Source organism: Macrobrachium rosenbergii, chromosome 2 (genome assembly GCF_040412425.1).
Source record: "Macrobrachium rosenbergii isolate ZJJX-2024 chromosome 2, ASM4041242v1, whole genome shotgun sequence".
Classification (NCBI taxonomy): Eukaryota; Metazoa; Arthropoda; class Malacostraca; order Decapoda; family Palaemonidae; genus Macrobrachium; species Macrobrachium rosenbergii.
Genome location: NC_089742.1, coordinates 38816237 through 38838012, shown reverse-complemented (window position 1 = coordinate 38838012; position 21776 = coordinate 38816237). Strand labels below are relative to the sequence as shown.

Genomic DNA, 21776 nt, shown 5'->3' with positions numbered 1-21776 from the left:
ATGAACCTCCAGAATCAGCCGATATTAATAATTACTGTACCGTATATGTATAGAGTATACTTTATAGTGTAGGCTAGGCAGCCATATATGTATAGATGGTACTGAATACCCTAGTGTAGGCTAGGCTATATTTGAGATACGTTTTTTCCAACAAACAATGGGTTTTTTGGAACTTAACCCCATTGTAAGAAATATACCTTATTTCATTTTAATTTCCTTTAATGCCTATTTGTGCAAGAATGAAGAAAAAACTTAACCAGACAATCATTTGATAATATAATGCTTCTTCGAAGAGCTGACTTACAATAGAATCCCCAAACAAGACATACCTTGTCTGCACTGCCAGTTGCCAAGATGAACTCTGAATACGGGTTGAAAGAAAGACAGTTTACTTCGGCAGTGTGTGCATCTACAGTGTGTGATGATTTGTTAGTATTATTGCTTCTTGTATCCCAAATCATCAGTTTTTGGTCATCTGCCACAGATCCAAAGAGTGATTCGTGCAAGAGATGCCAAGCCACATCCTTTGAAAGAATTAAAAATTCAAAGCATATTTCAAAATGAAGTAAAAACAAAAGAAAATGTTAAGGCAACTTCATTAAACCTGAGTATTTCAGCCCTAAACTGTTGGCAAATAAAATTCATACCTCAACTACGGCTGTGTGACCTGTGAAAATAGTCTTGGCATCAATAACTCTGTTTTCCTTTGGCGTAGCATTTATATCCCAAAGGCATATAGTGTGGTCATCAGAAGCACTAAGGAGATATCCATTAAGATTGGGATTCCATGACAAACCATACCCTTCTTTTTGATGTCCACGAAGTCTAAGATAAAAGAAAAATTGGAACAAGTACAATTAAAATTTCAGGAACCTTAGAGCTTGACATGGTTAGTCTATAAACCCAAGAAAGCAACTAGATGTCAAGATACCACTCCTAAAATAATTTCCTATATAGAGTATTTGAAGATGTTTTAATAAAATAAGAATGGTCTAAATGAAACAAACTCCTGCAAATCTCAAAAGCTCTTACACCTTTCAGACTTGTATGTTTTGTCTCAATCAAAGCCAATGCTCTAATTACCAAACACTGTTTCAAGCTTATTTTAGTAAACAGTCGACCAACAGCATTCTTCACTTCACCAGCAACTATACAAAATATAAAAAATTTAAGTGCCAATTATACAGTTACCATGCTTACCTTAGATCTGGATGACACTCCCCTGAGGGATCTGGTTTGGAAGGATGCTTTGTGTAATCAAACACTAGGACATCACTTGAGGGTGTTTTCGTGGCAATAACACAAGGATTCTGAGGCATATAACGCGCACGATTCACCTCACCTTCATGGTTGATTTTTATTTCAATTTCAATTTTCCCACTCACAGAACCAAAGCCACCAAATTCTGTAAGATAAATTGGTTTTTAATGAATATGTTCCCATTAACTGAACATCCAAATTCTCCACAGCAGTTTCAAATTTTACCGATTACTTTCAAATTAATATACCGTCAAACAAATCTGAAGAGACCAGAAATTGTTCAAAATACTTTCATACAAATTATCAATTTGCTAGTGCATTTAAACTGCAGAAACCTTAAGGAACAGCTCGTAAGAGAAATAAAAATTCAAGAACAAAACAACCATACATCTAAATAACGCAGCGTAAAAAATCTCCTGACAATTCTAACCACTATATTCTTTGCTAACCCTAGGGCAAAAACAACCATACAGTACCTCCTTTCTCATTGTCGTAATGTGAAGCATCAAACTGGGCGTCTTCATTTGGTAGTTGAACAGATGCAATGAGGAGATGATTTTGTTCGTCGCTAGTATGAGTTCCCAAGATCAAACGATGGACACTGTAATCTTTCCCCTCTGGCCTGACATGAAGATAAATTACTCTGAAGACCTTTGTAAAACATTCTACTAATAAAAACATAACTGCTAAAGATAAGATTAAAGAAACTCATAAAATACTCTAAAAGAGCACTGCAGCTTCCTATGAATATCAGTAAGTTAATTTGCTGGAGCAGACAATCACACTATCACTTCAATTCTTGCAATGTTGCAAATTTAAACTGTGAAATAGTTATTTTCTTACATAGTTTTGGGGTTAAAAAGTAAATTACATGATGATGGATTAAAGAAATTTAACCTTTAATCATTACAGTATTCACTAAATTGTTAGGTTGGCAAATGACGCTCTTAAGCACACACTGAACACTGATGAACAATGCAAATATTAACCATATTGTAATTATAATAAATTCTATACTGCCTGCAATCCAGAAGTGGAACTGAGGAAATTATTAAGACTACGTACTTCAACAGTACACAGAATACAAAAAAACAGAATACTGTAAACAGAATACAAAAAACAGAATACTGTAATTAACTCTTTTAACAGATACCTATGGTAGAAATTTCATCGGCCCAACTAGTTGGGCAAGACCTCACCCAGCAAAAACTTGGGTACTCAGACTGTCAGCAACAAGTATAAACATACAAAAGGGAAACTGCTCTACATTTCGTGAACATTTGAGTCGGATTACATTTATTTTGAATTGGTTTCTTCTTCTTATAACGTTTATTTGAATTATTATACTGCTCATGTTTCGTATGCATGTACTGTCCTTTTTTTTTTTAAATAAACATACACATGTAAATGAAACTGACTGACAATTACCAAGAATAATAGTACTACTGTTTAGTTACTGAATCTTCAGTTTTTGCTTATTTACTCTTAAACTTAATTCATTTTTATAAACTACATGATGCATTAGATGAGGAAAATGAAGATCCCCACAATTGCCCAAGACCGAAATAATCCATGTTTAAGCAGAATGACCTTGGAAGGAAAGCAAGAAAAAGGAATCTCATATGTACGTACTTGACGCCAGTGTCAAAACCTTAGCTCTCCACATATTTACATACTAAATGGCGCAGGTAAAACTGGCACCCTATATATATACTATATACATATTAAATGGTTAAAAAGGTCAAGTACCCCCAGATCATGGCACTCTTGTAGAAGTATTGTCATCTTTATCAATGATACACTGTTATTAAAAGATTCCCATGACATTTTACTTAGGGGAAAGCAACGGGTGAAAGAAAAGTTAACTAGATACAACAATAAATTTGAATTTCGATGCCAATCAGGATGGATTGTTCTGGCAATGACAAACATAATGCACCAAATATCATTAGTTCATATTTGCATCTCTCCTCTCACAAGATAGTTCATATCACACCCTTATTAGTAAACAAACTACTTTCGCTGTAGTTCTAGTAGTAAACAAACTATATTTTAGCTATTGTGATTACTGCAGTTTGCATATAATACCTGGTCACATCTGGTAGCCACTGGGCTGTTAGTGACGGCCACTCGAGAGCATGAGTCATTACAAGGTCATACAAAAATGGCGTATTCTTCTTCCATATTTTATACTCTTCATTAATGACCCTCTCTTCGACAGCATCATCAAAGGTGTCTGGAAAAAAAAAATTGCAACATTAGCAACTTTCTCAAATACATATTTTGCACCACAATGCAAACTATACTAGCTTTATGTGAGAGTTTGCAACAGACCAAGCATTTCATTATTATCGCGTAAACTAGATATTGGCTGTCTACACTTGCAATTTTTTAAAATCATTCATTTTATATAAACAGATTGATATATATATAAAAAAAAAACCATGGCCATATTTTTTTCTAATTTACCACTTCTGGGTTACACCGCAGACTGCTACAGTGACCTAATTCCACCAGTCTCTGACAAATATATCAAGTCTTTTGCTTTCATTAATATCTTATTTATGATGTTTACCATCCTGTATGTTTTTACATTCACCCCAAAGGGACTGGTACAAAACACAGAGCAGTTTGCACATAAACCACTAGTTGGCAAGCCAAAGGCCCACAATAGTAGTCTGCAATTTTACCCAGTTGATGCTTGGGTAACTTAACCTTCCATGTTTACTCTATGAAAGTAAATGGGATACTGAAAATACAGCAGCTGGTGTATCAGAGGTCATGCTTTTCAAGCACTCTGGCCTCCTGGGAACAAATAGAGAGTGAAGGGTCAAGGCTACCTTAGCCTAGTAAGCATTTCAGAAGGAATATGAGACTTAAAAAACCTAACCTTACCCTGGACGACATATCTAAACTTAGCTGGGGGGCGTCCCCGTAACTGACAAAAGTAAGTCACAACCCTTTACTTTGCATTCTACCAACCCCCTGACCAGGTCAGGGAACAGCAACCCAGGACAGGTTACAAAGGGAAGGCTATGTTAGGATGCATGTCCGCTGACATAGGTTAAGCTACGTCTTTGGAATGCTTTTCAGCAAACTGCAATCCACAGACGGATACATGAGCAACTCTTCTACACTTTTACCAAATAAGCTATACCTCTGGCAAAAATACTGTGTATACTTATAAAATTTGGAGGTCAGGGATACTGTAGGCCTAGTAAGCATTTCACTGTTTGGTTTTATGTACAGCCCTCCACAGGGATAATTCCCTCTCTGGTGTGCCCTTGTGGGTTTTCAAAATAAGGCGCTTCTTATATTTTATATTGTCTTTCGTTGTTTTCTCGTCAGTATCGTAGCTCCTGCAGGATTGGAGAGTCTTTAGTTTTTTTTTTTTTATTTGCTTTCTTCTAATTAAATTGCATAGATTACTGTATTAGTCAAAGCCATGACCCTTATTATTTTTCACCTTTGACACATACTCTTTATATACTGTGCACTTCTTGCCATCATGTTTTATGTTTAGTATCACTATGACCTTTCTTTATGAAATTTTTACACGAAGATGGTGCTAGCACATTCATTTGATTTGTGATTTTCACCACATCTAGGGCAAGCTTGGTCATTTTTACAATCTGCTGCGCTGTGACCAAATTCCAGACATTTATAGCATTGATAGGGCATGTAACAGTCGAATACTTTGCAACGGCTATACAGTGTACACAATTTGTCACTTCTATCATAGATAGCCTTTCGTATTTGTAGTGTGCATTTGACGATGTAGTGTTTATATTTATCATCTTTGGCTATCATTTCCTTTACAATTTTCAGGTCGTCATTTTCAGAAATGAGGCTACCTATCCATGGATTTTTCATCACAATGTTATCAACAATGTCATCTTCATCCTTCGGGACATAGACTACTATTATTTTTGGTTTAAGTTTACCCTTCTTGTTTACTGATATACTGTTAATATTCTGAATCTTCATTTTTGCCTTTTCTAAATTTTTCATGTCTGGAAATCTTACAAATAGTGTCCATCTCTTGTTGTTTAAGCCTGTTCAACTGGTGCCGTTATTTTACTTATAATTATGTCGCTTTTCATTAGCTGCTGTGCTCTCTTTGTTTGTAGATTTGATCAGAAGCACTTTTTTTTTTGTCTTTAGTGATTCAGCATAAGTTTTGTCCATGTTTGTCATGGTCTTTACATCTTTATCAACATTTTAATTTGTTTTGCATTTCACCTATATTGATCGTCATGCCACTAGTTTTCTATGCCAAATCATGAGTCAACTTTCTTAATATCTGTGCTTTCTTTTATTTCTTTAAGTTCATCTTCGAGTTTTTTTTGTGTTCTTTGTTCAGGCCTCTTGCAGTTACAGATGTACAATATGTTATCACTACAAAGTATGGGTGTGTATCTGACCTCGATGCCCTAACATTCATAATGAAACCGCACGACACACATTTCACAGAGCAATGTCCGCAGGTTGCTGACTCACTCTCAATTTGGGTTGACTCATCTTTCTCTAGTACTTTATTTAGTGTGTTCCATCTTTACGTGCTGCTTCGATAATATAAACACTATACCATCAAATGCACACCACAAATACGAAAGGCTATCTATGAGAAAGGTGACAAATTGTGTACACTGTATAGCTGTTGCAAAGTGTACGACTGTTACACGCCCCATCAATGCTATAAATGTCAGGAATTTGGTCATTGCACAACAAATTGTAGAAATGACCAAGCTTGGTGGTGAAAATCACAAATCAAATGAATGTGCCAGCACCATTTTCAAGCGTAAAAATTGTGTAAAGAAAGGCCATAGTGATACTAAACATAAAACATATATACGGTGGAAATACGTGCACAGTATATAAAGAATGTGTCAAAAGTAAAAAATAATACGGACTATGGCTTTGACTAATAGTCTTCTATGCAATTTAATAAACATACAGTCCATAGTAAATAAAATTAACACTATTAGAAATCTTATAAATGATCACAATCTACATATATGCATGCTAACGGAGACTTGGCTAAGGAATAATGAAAGTGGTTATTCTAAAATAAACGCAATGACGCCAGGGTGTCACAAGTTTTACCATGTACCGAGACAAAAAAAACGGTGGTGGAGTCGGAATCTTGTCAGAAAAGCGTACAGAGTATCTATAACGAACCAAAATGTGTTCAATACATTTGAATACATCAACACCAAAATTACACACAATCAAGCACATAATAATCATAACAGTCTATAAACCACCAAGCAGAAGTAAGAGATCATTCCTAGATGAATCTGTTAGCTGATAAAAATATAACGATTTGGTGACTTCAGCCTACATCTGGAGCTGATGACAAATATTTTATACTTAAGCCATTTGTAAATGTTGTGATCATTATTGAACCATACCATTGACCTGATTGCCTTCCCAACAACAATGACCCCCCCAATAAGCAGTACCAGAAACACAGCTCTCAAGATTGGATTACACCTATCAACCGCTGTATCACCAAATCACTAAACACCTACAAACACCGCAACACCCAAACAGACATATGTCCACTCTGAAGTTAGTCCCCACACAATACATCTCAGAAAAACTGACATCCACCACACAGTTATTCAGAACGTGGTGTCCTTCTTGCGCGGTGCAGGCTATAACAAGTCTGGGGAACCACAACAACAACAACAACAACCATTGACCTAGTGATACAAAACAAAAACTATGAGATTGTGGTGATGTACAAGTTGAGCCTGAAAGCATGATATCTCCAATACATAAACTACGTAGTTGCATTTAGTATATCTGGAATGGTTATACAATGAAAAAACTATATATCTGGAAAGGTTACACAAAAAAAACTATCACTTACAGAAACAAAACCAACTCTAAAGCTGACGAATTTTTTGTTGAGAGCATAAAGAAAATAAGAGAAACAAGCCAGGAGTGCTGGTGTAATTTGAGGAATACCTTGATAGACAACCAAGTACGTGTAAGCTGCTTTACATTATATAGCAAAAATATATTGGCGTCAAGCTACAACGATAAACGTCAAGAGGTAACAAGGCAAATAATAGTTAAAGAAAATGCCAAATGGTTTAACAGTGAATTACGTGAAGATAAGAAAAATTAAAGAAAAATGGAAGATCTATGTTAAAGATCGAAAGAATCAAGGAGTGAAAACTGGTCACTGTATAAAACAGCTAGAAATCATTACAACGACTAAAACTATATCAAAATGTTTGATGTAGAGAAAAATCCCCAAAATCCTTGACAATTTAGCCGGAATATTGGGACTCTAAGAAAGAAAAAGTTCTACCCGATGTAACTAGTGACTACAAAAACCTGGCTGATAACCTTGTGAACTACAGTACTTTGAAGAAAAAATTGCAAGAATCTGTCAGTTTAGATAAGGAGATCCCTCCTGATCTCCCAGTGATTGCAATGAGAAATAGCAAATTCTGTAAGTCTAAAGAACTGAACATGAATGACTTTCATAAAACAATGAGAAAAATAAAAAACACTTGTGAAAATGACCCATTTCCCGTAAATGATTTAAAAGAGGCAAAAAACTTTGATCAGTTGTGGGAGCTATATTTTGATATTGTCAACATGAGTCTAGCACGGAGATCTTTCCCAAATGGTGAAAAGCTTGCTTGTGTAAAGCCGGCCTATAAAGGAAAAGGTGATATAGAAAATCTAAGCTTCTACAGACCAACATTGAATCTATCATACTTATCTAAACTTATAGAAATGGAAGTTCACAAACAAACATGGAAATACTTGAAACTCCTCAAAATTATACCTGATGATCAGTCAGCATGCAGAATAAACCACTAAAGAGACTACACTGTGCAATTATAAATATGGTGGAAATTATTGCAAATTGAAAATGTGGCATCCTGGTTATGCTTTACCTAAGTGCAGCATTTGATACAGTTGACCACAATCTACTGCTTCAAGACCTGAGAGCAGTAGGCATCAAAGATGACGTACACAAACTGTACAGTTACCCACTTAGACAGGACTGCAGGACTATATCAAATGTGAATCAGAAAAGAAAGGCTCAATAAAAAAGGAGTGGCCCCCAAGCCAGTATTCTGGGGTCCATCAAGTTACTTGACATTTAAACAATGAATTATCGACAACAACAAGCACAAGGTTAAGTATAAACTGTATGCTGATGGTACTTCATTTATTTTCCTGTCAAAACAGCAGAAGACACCCATTAGTAAAAATTTGATGCACAATGAAAGATATCCAAAATGGATGGCGGCGTGGAAGAAATTGAAGCTTAATGTAGTCAAACTGAGGTCAAGTAGCCCAAGGCTCGATTCTCCAATCAAGCACGAAGAATTAGAGAAATTTATTTTCTTATGATAGAAATTCATTTCTCATTATAATGTGGTCCGGATTCCACAATAAGCTGTAGGTCCCGTTGCTAGGTAACCAATTGGTTCTTAGCCATGTAAAATAAATATAATCCTTAGGGCCAACCCTAGGAGAGCTGTTAATCATCTCAGTGGTCTGGTTGAACTAAGGTATGCTTAACTTTTACTGCAACGTTATATACTATGATCTCCCTAACTACTTACTAAGAAAATTGCAAGGAGTATAAAATAGAGCCGCCAGGTTAATAAGAGGGCTACGTGCCTATGATAGAATAAACCCAGCACTAACTGGGTTACATTGGCTCCCATTAAAGCTAGAATAGAAAAGAAAGGGTTGTTTACAGTGTAGCTGGCCAGGCCGCGTAACACCTTCTGCCCGGACTACAATCACTCTGCCAAGGTAAGTAGTTCCGCGACCCGACCCTGCTCGCTACCCCATGTGCCCCAAGATCTGACCCAGTCTCTTGCCAGTTTGCCAAGATGTCATCCGTCCCGTCTGCGCATCCCTCCCACATGCAAATCCTGTGACAATACTCGATCTAGCAGTGCTGTGCAATGACGAACGATCATTAATCATGTTTTTACTGAAGAGTGGCCTTATTGGTGATTTCAGTGGTGTTTGTGGCCACTGCAAAGAAGGAACTGCTGGACTGGTCAAGCATGGCGACAGTTTCCAGTGGCGTTGTAATGCACGCCACTGCATTAAACACACATCCATTCGGAGTGGCTCATTCTTCTCCCGCTCACACCTTTCATTTGGGGACCATTTTAATTTCATTCACGGCTGGATCACGAACTTCCCTAGAAATACAAGCAGATGACTGAAAATCGGGTCACCTAACACCATAGTGACTGGTACACTTTCGCCGGAAGTTTGTATAGACATTTTGCAGGACAACCAGAAAATCGGGTGGCCCAGGACACGCCGGAAACTGACGAATCCAAATTGAAAGCGAAAATTTCACAAGGGTAGACGTGTCACGGTTGTTGGGTTCTCGTTGGATTGACCAGAAACAAAGGACACGCTTTTTCGTTGTTGCCGACAGAACTACGGAAACACTCCTCCCAATTTTAATAGACACTGACTCCATTGCAATTTCGGACTCTTGGAAATCATACCACACTTTGAACCAACATTTCAAAACACACCGTAACAATCACTCATTACACTTTGCTGATCCAGACGACACAAGCATACACATAAACACAATAGAATCTACTTGGTGGGTGTTGAAGCGTAACGTTTGCCTAAAAGCGGTACAGTAAAAAATTTGTACAATTCTTATTTTTCGATGTATTGTATTAAGAAACGCTACCTTTCAAATGTTGATTGCCCTTTCAAAGCCTTTTTGGAATTAAACATACATATCCTTTAAGTAGAGTCAATTCAACATCCACCAAGATGCGGCCTAATTTCGCTGAAACCCGACAATCCCGAGACGTCGCCATACAAACCGATTCGTCAATTACACGCGTCCCTGTTCCGCCTGTTCCATTCGTCCAGATTACGCTAAAACCAGCCATCCCAGCCCAAAAGTGAAGAAGAATCGAGCCGCCCAAATTTTCTGACGATTCCGACTTCGACTAAGGTACGTGTGATTTATCATCAATTTACGGTTATGCATTTTACTGGCTGTCTGGGTCCCCCCTGGACAGGTCAGGGCACGCCATCTTGTGTAAGATTAGGTCGGTTCTGCTCTGCTAAGTCAGACCTTGCATTTTTTGTTGAATTGTATTAGCTGGCTTTGGGGAGAGAAGGCTCCCCAAGCCAGGTTGTTTCACCCCATGTTAGGTTAGGTTAGACTCTGGCACCATGGGAAGGGGTTAGGTCTGTTTATGAAATGATGGTAAACATTGGCTTCCGACCGCTATCTTGTTAGATTTATCCACAGTTTCCTAGTCGAACCTGCTGCCACCTGGTGGTGGGTCCCAACCCAGAAAACTGGCAGACGACAGCCTTGGCCAACCAAACTGTAGGCGCTCCAAAAGAAAATACTACTTACAGTCTTTAAAGTATTAAAATATGATGAACCAACATATCTGAGAAACTGCTTAAGCTTCTTTAAACCCAAAATGAATATTGTAATCAGACATGCAAGTGAGGCACATAGGGTATTTGACCCTAGAACAAATTGTAAGTCAGGCGAGAGAATATTTGTACACTGCAAACCAAGACTATACAACAAAATACTGCCTGAAGTGAAATGCATACTAGAAGAATGCAAATTTAAAAGGAAACTAAAGACTCTATTCTGCAGGAGCTACAATACTGACGAGAAAACACTGAAAGACAATTATAAAATATAAGAGGCACCTTATTTTGAAAACGTACATGGGCCCCGCCAGAGGGAGTTATCCACGTGGAGGGCTGTACATGAAACCAAACAAAGTGAAACGGAACTAGCGTCGCTACTTTTACAATATCTTTTACCCCACCAGCATAAAATACTTTCATGACTCTGCTTGCCAGCACCTCCAGAAATGGTGCCGCCACTGCAGGCCCAGTACCTAAAATTGGGCTACTTTTACCGGTGACATCGGCCGCGGCATCACTGAGCCAGACTTTATAGGCCACTGACAAATGTAATGTTATTTCATTGTTTTACAAGAACGAAAGACGGTATTGAATCTAAACTGTATTGATTTTGGATTTTTAATAAATACTGTTCCGCCGCGTCCACCACCTGCCCCATAGCTAATGAAAATTTACATTTTTTTTTTTTTGTTTTAGCTGTTGGTTTTTTAGGGGTCAGACTGTCAATTCCAGACACTAAACAGGTAGGTGGGGGCTTCTCCGCTGAATGCCGCTAGATCTACCTTCGGCATGAGTCACTGGTCAGATTACAGTTTTTCCCATTCAGTGAGAAAATATTACTTTAAATTCTTTAAGATGCCAAAAATCATCAATTTTAGTGTTTATAAGAAACATTATTATCCTAAATGGAGAGTGATAAGGCCTTCCAATGTCTGTCGTTGTACACTGTTCTGAGATGAACTGCCTTCAACTTAGCCTACTGGCGCATTTTTGCAATGCTCCGGATATCTGACTAAGAGCCTCACCATTCGATGTTCATATGAAACATGGCCAACACAAAACTAAGACCCATAAAAACGATACTGTCATCAGCCTAAGAGGGTCAGAAAGCAGCGGGTAGCTTAATGAAGGTTTGGCCAGTAACCTCATCAGGTTAAACCAGCCGACTGACTAATACAACCAAAGAGCGTAAATTTATTTGAAACGTTAGCTGTGTATTGACGTTGCCATACCTATTTAAATTTGTTTGTTGAGTCACGATCTGGGGAGTTGTTCCACCAAACGAATGTGGAAAAAGCTGTAATTGTTGTAAAAATAACGTCAACAATCTAGCTGTAAAGCAGGGCATAAAAAATCGTTATCAAGCTACTTTTTCAGGCTATTGTCCATGTTTTAATTTATTTGAATCGACGTTTGACTATCAAGTTATTTGGCAACCCCAGCCAACATAAACTTATTATACACAGTGACATATTACAACTTCTATATTCCTCAAGTACCCTTCAATATTCGCACAGAATTATCATCTACAAATAAAATCCGACTTCAACGAATATATTTTACCTTTGGCTGCTTCTTTATCCGTCATTTTCCCGGGAAATCAGACAACTTTGCAAACAATCCAACCCGGTGAAATTTACGATCATATGGCGGGAAGGTTCCATCTGAGCATGCGCACTGTCCTCCCTTTGAGCCTCTGACGAAAAGTAAAGTCTTCTCAATTAATTCACAGACGCTTTTTACAAAGATGTCAGAGATTATGAAGTAAAAAAGTCCATATTTTCCTTTTGAAGACCAGCAATACTCTTAATTACCTAACAAGATAAAATTATACAAGGAGCAAAATAATCACAATAAAAAGCCGTACAATGAAATACTGGAACATCTACAAAAGCCAGTAAAACTTTAGGAGGAAAAAACTGGTCACTTTTTAGGGTTTAGCTGGGGCGCAAGATTATTGCAAGAAAAACCATTGAAACGCTGATGGAGGTTTTAAATGGGGGCTCTCCGAGAATTTTCGGGAATTTTATTATTAGTCTGTTAACCTCTATTTAAAAAAAAGGTTGAATTACAGTGTTATTTGGAAAGCTACGACAAAATATTAGCACAATAACATTAATGAAAAGAAACTAATGGGAAAACATAGAAAATCATCACACATCGTCAAAATCTCTCTCACCGCGACAGGTCCTTTAGATTTCTTCTTTTTTACCTAACCTAACTTCGGCAGCGGATTAAAAATGAACCTTTCCACAGTGTCCGTCTTGTACACTCACCCGTTAACTGTACATCAAGACTAAAACTCAGGGCTATCAATGATAAACTTAGATAATAAAGAACATACAATTTCCAGCCAACTCTGAGAATCTGATAACCCGGGCCTCATTTCCATATCGAAATTATGCAGTTCCGTAATTATTGGCCTGAATACAAACTAAGATCACCTATAAACGATAAAATCAGCCTTGAAAAAGTAAATTCAAGAAGTAGATAATTAGAGATTGAAAAGACCCTTACCTGCTGGGAACGGTTAACCTAATGGCTGACAGTAAGAATTGCAAGCCGACTCAGATAAATACACAGAATCAGGGCCAAGATGTTATTGACGCGTGCGAGCGGGTAATGTTAAGGCTGCGTATACACAGACAGGTAAAACGGCTATTTCGACGCCTTTGTTTGTCGGCAGACAAACGGTATCAAGAGACATGATTAACGTACGGTGATGAAACACATCAGTGGACGTTATTCTACATATGGCCAATTGCATGAGATTCAAGACACATTAATGGATCAATGCAACAGCATAATCTAGGTGAAATGGAGGGCATAACCATCGTTACAAACAGAAACATAAGCCAGGGACCAAAGTCCAAGCCAAAATTTAGTACATGATTGAACTGACGTCAACAAGTAGTAGGATTGTCATACATTAAACATAAACTTATTATAAACAGATGAAATATTGTAACTTGAAATCGCGTTCCTCAGAGAAAGAAGACAATATTCGCACAGAATTGTCCTCTCGACCTGATAAAACGATCGACGAACAACGAATATATTTTGGAAGAGACCTTTTGGCTGCTAAGGCTTTATCCGTCATTTTCCCGTGTGTAACGTCAATTGTTTGCAGAACAATCCAACGGGTGAACATAATCCCCACATGCGAGGTATTCCATCGGAAACTGCATGGCGACAATTGTAGTTGGTTGAGGGCTCTGAGGGGCGAAAAAGTAAAGTCGGCACTAATTCTCACAGACGCTCAAAGATGTCGGGAGATTATGAAGTGAAAGTCCATGATTTTATTTGGCCGGCTGTGGGCTGATAATACGGCGGCTGATTTGGACCAGCTAAGAGGCAAGATAAAAATTACGTGGCAAAATAATCGTTGGTCAGCCGTACACGAAATACTGGGCATCTACAAAGCTCTGAAAGGTTTAGGGCCCGGAAAAACTGTCACTCGAGGGTCGGACTAAGTTCCAAAATAGGAACGGCGGGAAACATTAGGCGGCGAAGGGTCAACCATTGGGTCGTCATCTTGGGTCGGTTGGTCCTTAAATATTCCTGGGTCACATCGAGTTATTTTGAGCGAATTTTATTATTAGTCTGTTAACTGGTTTATTTAAAAAAGCTTGATAAACATATTGCTGTTATTTGAAAGCTGGCCTTGTGCCAGCACGGGAATCTTGAAGATGAAATTGAAACTAATGGGAAAAATAGAAAATACATTCACATCGTCAAAAATCTCTCTCATCTCTCTTGTCGGCAGACAAACAGATGGCTTATCAAGAGTCCTTAATGATTTCCTTGAAAACTTTTTTAGTAAAGGGTCAGGAAATTTACATAAAGTAAATGGATTCAAATGACACATTAATAATCAATGCAGAGGATAATAAAATGTGAAATGGTAGTCACTACTTTAACTGTTACCTAAGTACGGAATCAAGACTAAAACTCGAGAAACATTATGAGTAAGAGAAAGATTAGAAAGAACACAAGTCAGGGTGGATTGTCCATACATTAAGAAACAATGACTTAAGGAGAAACAGAGGAAATAATGTATGGTTGAAATCGCGTAATATGATAAGAAAGAAGACGAATGCTCCTGTTTTGATCCTGTCGACTATGGATACGACAAAATAGCATTGAAAAAGTAAATTCAAGAAGAAGGATAATTAGGAGATTGAAAAGACCTTGGACGAGATGAGGAATAAATGAAGAAGCGAAGATTTATAGAAACTTTCAACAGGAACCATTTCATTACAGAACTTGAAGCATAGCTAAACTGGCATTACAATGAAAGCCAGGCTCATTATGCTGGACCTGTAGGTGAACTTAAGGGGAGCCGAAGTAGACAACACTTAACATGTATTCTCTGTAAAGAATTGAAGAAAACAGATCAGTACATAACCTTGCTTACCCTAAAATTTCCAAATAAAAGATTTGGAGAGTCAGGAATTAAACAGCCTGCGGAGCCCACTTTGTTATAGCCTACTATGAAAGGAGGAGAGTATCTTTTTTTCTGAAAATGCCCCTTAGACCAGGTAGAGTTTTTATATGAGAATAATCAGCTTGAATCTTTGATACATTACTACCCTAAAACAATTCACCTTGTACTTAAGTATTCCTCTTCTTTCAGCATTTCGTATTATCTTCTGTAACTCATTTCATGTGAACACTATATTCTTTGGAAGCTTAATTCCAAGTCAGTGGCCCCTTTAGGCTTATTCTATACGAGGGGGTTCATCTTTTTAATAATAATAATACACTTTTCATAGTGCAGAGAGAGAATGAATGAATGATGACTCGTGAAACTTAGCCTATAAAGCCAAGCTACTAAGGCAGAAGAGAAATAAGAATTAAACCATCTGTTGAAACAGGTACTGAAGAAGATACAGACAGAAGATTATCAATAAAGAAAGAAGGAACAGTGGACTCAGATTACTAAGCTAATTTTCTCCTCACCTTCATCGATTACATAATTCCTGCGTAAACGTTAACATTCACCTAAATCATTCCATTTACCTAGACTGAGCAACCAAGGTCCTAAGCTTAATATACAGAATTATTATGCGTATTTTTTACTTACAATATTTTCCTTCCTTAGTGACCACCAATGACCATATGCTGACATATTTTAATACTTACTAACGCGAAGTTAGTCAAAGGTGATTCTTTGGGATTTTCATCATCAGCATCATATCCGAAACCTAATTAACAAATACCGAATAGATCCGGTTTATTCATTCAATCAGTTCGGTGCTCAAAATATACCTGTGTGAACACAGATGTTACAAATTACCGTAAGTAACCAGGGTGTCATTAATGAGAGGGTCACACGTGCTCGAGTATGTAAACTCACGAATATGCTTACCTTAGTAATGTTCGGCTACAATATTCTTCATTGTCGATTACTCTGGCCTCACTGGGACCCATAGCTGCTTACACCAGTCTGCTGCAAAGTGGTTGCTAGTCTCATAACCATTCTTCCCTCGACTAATCAAAGATTATCCTTAACCCCTCCCCCCTTTAGTGTTGGGTGGGAAAGGCTTTAGCTGAGCCTAGATTATGTGAAGGAAATGGGAAAAAATTATTAGAGATGGGAGAAAGAAATCATTTGCTATTATTTCATTTGAGCACCACCACATCATTGCTTAGCCTGTAGTTTTTAATGGCAAGCGAGTTTTAACAATCTGATTTGTGAAGCGACTATTGATGGTTTACAATCCACTTTATCCCACTGCTTCATTTTGTGTTTCGTTTTCCACCTTCGACACTTTATAATTATACTTTTGAGAAAGCTGCCTTGTTGAAATTCACTTATATAGTCTATAACACCGTTTAGTGAGAAAGTGGAATCCATTTTACTGAAACCTCCTACAACTATGATACATAAATATAAACTAAGTGCATTTATACAGCTAGACACAAATTTCAGCCCAGAATAAATGTATATAAAGATACTTATACAGCGAGAATAATGTTATGTAAATGCGTCACGTACAGCTGTATGCAGCTCAGACTGTTGGCTAATTCATGCGCTCTAATCGGCATCCTTGATAACTTTCACAGATTTATTGCTTTACCTTTAAAATTTGTTACTGAAATGGTAGCAAACTATCGATCAGAATTGCTGCCAATCACTTTGTCTGATTACAGTTAAGGTTTTAAGATATATTATTTTCATACAGCTCACCGAAAAAGTTTAATGTGGCTCCAAACAGAATGTTTTTTTTTATGAAGTATTTGTGGACCAAAAAAAAAAAAAAACCGTCTGAGACGGGGATAAAAAACAGGTTTAAAACCGACCCTAGCACTGGCTCGGCATTATTAGCAATACAGTTGGTGAATAAAACTTTTAAAACTGAGCATTTATACTAATGCACCTTCTAGTTTTTCTGAGGATTTTCCAGGCCATGTTTATGGTTACCCAAGCACTCCGTTCATTTTCAGTTTCTTATTTTTTTCTCTATGCCAGGATGAAAATAAATGCTTTCAACGAATCCTTTCAGTTAACAGTCTAAGGATTACCCAGCTTCATTCTTTAAAAAATCATAATTGTAAAATTAAAAGAATTTTTGGCAGATTAGTCTTTCATTATGTTCAAAATTATTATTGCCAATCATTCGTTTCGTAATCACATAATCACAACTCATAATAGCAAATATGATGATGTATACTTATACGCATAGAAATAACAAATGTGTACAAAGTATTTGTAAACATACAAATAAATTTTACCCCATTACTGAAAATTATGGCTTTCTTTTGTCCATTTTAGAAAAATGATGTGTTCAATAAACTGGACACCTGTGACATCAACACAGATGTTGAGAATTTTAATGAACTGTCCGGAAAAAAAAGCAGCCTATCCCCGAGACGATTGAGAAAATTTACAGTTATAATCGACTTTTTTAGAGGAATTGCATATGCTTTTAGAATTAATATATGTATGTATATATATATATATATATATATATATATATATATAATATATATATATATATTTATATTTATATTTATATTTATATATATATATACCTATATATACAGTACACACACACACACACACACACACACATATATATATATATATATATATATAAAACATTATAACATTAAACTGTTTCTTCCTGACAAAGGATGGTTCCAGAAGAAAAGCCAAGGCAGCCGTTACTCTTACGTTCACAATTCAGCTGTTGATCGTATCGTAGAGGAACTTATGTACAGAAATACTTCCACAGCATAGGTGTTCACGAACCACAACATAGGTGTTCACGAACATACACAGAAGTTTTATCAGCAGCATCGAACATTCCAACACACACTCTGTCATTCGTTCTTCTCTATGTTGCACGCACTCTCTTTATTCCAGGGTATTGAGGGCCTTGTTTATAGAATAGCTCTTTTGCACCATCTATCAAGCCATTTCTAGATATTCCTCGCCTTCTCTCTCCTAACACCTTACATTCATGCACTTTTATTCGCCATCCTTTGTCTTCCACTCTTTCCATATGACCAAACCATCTTAAAGCACTCTGATCCATCCAACACGTTAATTATTTTTTTGTATCTGCACGGTTAATACTGTTTCAATTTTTATTACACCCCATTTTCCTTTTAAAAAGGCATGTTTAAATAACAGCATTGTTGTTTCTTTAATTCTTATTCAACATCCATGCTTCCACAGACACTCCAAGTCTCTTCCCAGTCTTCTGCAAACACCCTGCTTCCTTCCTTAATTCGCCTTTTCTGTGACTCGCCTCTTTGCTCATCTTAGGTATAAAATAGCAACAAACAGACCTGAATATATATGTGGTTAATATCAAAGAAACATGAATTAAATGGGATATATGCAACTGATAGCAAATAACAATATATTAAACTTAATCAGCGTAATTAATACCAGAATGAAATAAACAGAAAAGGAAAGGAAAGTTATCATTAGTGTATCATCAAGCACCAGAACTCAAACCCAAGATTGTTGAAGGCCATGGTACGAAGACTAAGGTATAGCCATCTCTCTCTCTCTCTCTCTCTCTCTCTCTCTCTTCTAGATATACATACATACATACACATTATATATATGCATATATTGTGTGTATGTATGTATGTATGCATGTATCCATACTTTTACGCAAGTATTTATAGCCTCTCATAAAACCATGCACTTAATAGAGAATTCTTTGTCGAATTTAAACCGTGGCATTTCAGAAACTCTCCCTTATTTCGCCATTCGTTTCATGCGCAGCCGTTCACTCCGAGTACACATGGCTTCATCATTACTGTCTTTTTTTACCCTAGTCTTTACGCCTCCCACTAACACCAGAAGGAAATAGACCGACCCAAGCTGTACTGTTGCAGCAGCTGCTCTCGGTTACTTTGCATTTAACATCTCAAGTTACTCCAACAATATGCTTGAACAAAATCGCATCGTCTTTACACTTTCACTGAATCTGGGTATACCCTTGCGTTTGGTTTGCTCTTCCTTTGTTGATATCTTTAGACTTATTACGACTCAAAGCCATTTACAAGGCAGCTTTGCCAGTCTTAGGTTTAGCCCTCCATTTATTAACCATGTTTACTAACCGGTGTATGTGTAAATATCTCTCGCAACAGAGTACTTGACGTTATTCGTTTTTGCAGATTTCTCCTGTTTGTCTTGTCATTGCATTATTACAGCGACATTTGAATAAAAAAAAATGTGGAACGGGTTACTACAGAGTAGAAAAAGCGCTCGTAGGGCCCATCCCCGCGCCAACGTCATACCACCCATGATCACATATTTTGATGGACCAGAAACGATTACTTCTCCGACTCCGAGTGAAGATATTTCAGTTTAAGAAAGGACACAGGCAGTGTCCATGGAAGGCTGAGGCGTGTAACAACACAGGCTCTCATCTCCTGGGAAGAATTAAAAAAAAAAAAAAAATAGAGAATACCAGAAATGAAAACTTATATTGATAAATCCGTAAGTCAAAGCCACGTTGACCCCCTCAACTTTTCCTTTGACTTTCTGTCCCTTTCAGAATAATCTCCGCCAAGCATTTGCTTCGTAACTCTCTCAGGATTCCTGCAATTCGACTTCCCGCCCTTTTCTACCCACTCACTGGGTTGGGTCTTCCACCTCTCATTGTGACAGCGTCTGACATTCATTACTAGTTATCTATCTAATTACCGAACATATTGAACGTCTCTCAGCTTCATTGATCGAGAGACCCTCAGTTTTGAAGACGAATGAGCTCCCTGTGTCTCATCCGTTCTCCTAAAATGAGACATAAACAAGAGGCACTCAAGTTTGAGTGGAGAGACCTTGAACCCAATAATGGGTGATGCCATCGCACGGGTACGAGACTAGCACTCCAGTTAAACAAAACCATTGTTGAACTTTACGCCTCATTTCTACTCGTCTCGCCTCTTAACAGCATTCTGCTTGGAGGAGGAGAGATAAGGTTTACCTAGACGCAAGTCGGAGTTTAGTTCGTGTCTTTATAACTATTTAGTGGCGTTTAACAGTTGATAATTGTAAAGCAACATCATCAGATCAGTAGAGGTAAAGATATTTGTCCAATTTTTTTCCTTTACTTGAACACATTCTTAGATAAAAGAAGTCAACTTAAATTCATTCAGTTCGTTAATCGGGCCTTATTGTGGGTCACTGCCTCTTCCACTAGACTCCCTGGATAACTTGCAGGTTTTTTAGAACATTTTTTTTTTGGGGGGATGAGGTTGCTTGACTCATGGTCGTTGAGAATGTATCCTGCTTTTTTGTATATCACTAAGAAAAGACTGCCTGAAGGCCATTCATTTTAAATGAAATCGTTCAAGTCAAATAACAGTATCATTGTCTCTTGGATGAATATGGACGTGGGGTCACAGAGCCTTTGCGTTCTACGGAGGGCGGGCCGGTCTGCTCAGGAAAACGCCAATAACCTACCCTTCTGCCCTTATGTAACACTAGCCTACCCAATACTGCCCATTACAGTATTGCCTTTTCTACTTGTTGAGCACTGTTAGCCGGCTGAGAAAAGGGTTCTTGTGACAGAGATAAAAGTGGAATTCGAGAATAAGTTATTCTATTATCTTAGTTATTTTCCTTTATATGAATATTGATGTTGATTTGATTTTTCCTCCCTTCTTTATCTCGTGTGATTTAGAACCTGACACTTGTTGCTGATCTTGGCTTCTTCCAACCAATTAGACACCGTTTTTCTTATAAAATCTTACTATAAAAATTCTATTTGCACCCATATATTTATTTGTGTGTCTGTGTTTGTGTGTGAATGTACCTTCCAGCACCACCCTACAATCAGCCAAGAGTCATCCTGTCTCGCCACTGGCCCGTCTATTGTGCACGTAAAATGGACGGGTTAGGACATAGCCCGAGAGCTGTGACCCCAAGGTCATTCAGCGCTAACTAGCAGCATTCTATCGTCCCCCACTCTCTTTTACATTACCATCATTTAGGACGGTATGGGTATAATAATAATATAATAATAATATTGCCAGAAATTCGCCGTTGAACGTAAGATTTATGAACGCAAGATTTATGCATCCACAAGAACAGAGATGCAAGGAATAAAATATGAAAGAGAAACAGCAAACTAAAATAAATTAGATGAATAACAAAGGAAACCAAATAAGATAAATAACAACAAATGAGAAATAAAGTAAAAGGAATGAGAAAAATAACAAATAACCTAAGAAGTAAGACTCATATCAGCCTGTCCAATGAAAATGCATCTGAACCAATATCAAGATTCGATAAGTCTAGCTACCTAACTGTATTATTCACGTTTTCTTTCACAAGCAGAATGAAGAAGTCACTTTCTGTTTTTGTGCACGCCAATGACCATATAAAATAAAACAACAGAATCAGCTCCAGATTTAAAATCACGCCAAACTTGTATCAAATGCTTCCTAGAATATAATCAATCGTATTACTATTTCTTAAAATCCATTTGACGCTCCTCACTTAATCCAGATAATAAATAAATACCAAAAACGTTGCCTACTGAACGAGAAGGATAATGAATGTAGTAAAAAGGCGATACGAATAATGATATGATGATGAACTACGTGGATGC

At 37.3% G+C, this 21776-nt stretch overlaps 1 protein-coding gene across 4 annotated transcripts in view; it reads right to left on the bottom strand.

Moving 5' to 3' along the window:
- Positions 1 to 16250, bottom strand: part of Caf1-55 (chromatin assembly factor 1 p55 subunit) — a 29458-nt gene extending 13208 nt beyond the window's left edge. For 3 of the 4 annotated variants that reach the window (XM_067115435.1, XM_067115454.1, XM_067115462.1), the window contains exons 1-6: positions 12256 to 12388; positions 3349 to 3496; positions 1737 to 1882; positions 1201 to 1405; positions 648 to 825; positions 330 to 524 (exon numbers count right to left, since the gene is read on the bottom strand). In XM_067115435.1, coding sequence (XP_066971536.1) covers positions 330 to 524; positions 648 to 825; positions 1201 to 1405; positions 1737 to 1882; positions 3349 to 3496; positions 12256 to 12280 — 897 coding nt within the window. In that variant the 5' untranslated portion in view covers positions 12281 to 12388. Of the gene's footprint in view, positions 1 to 329; positions 525 to 647; positions 826 to 1200; positions 1406 to 1736; positions 1883 to 3348; positions 3497 to 12255; positions 12389 to 16063 lie in introns of those variants that run through there. The other variant, XM_067115443.1, reaches the window with a different exon arrangement.
- Positions 16251 to 21776: the final 5526 nt, after the last annotated feature.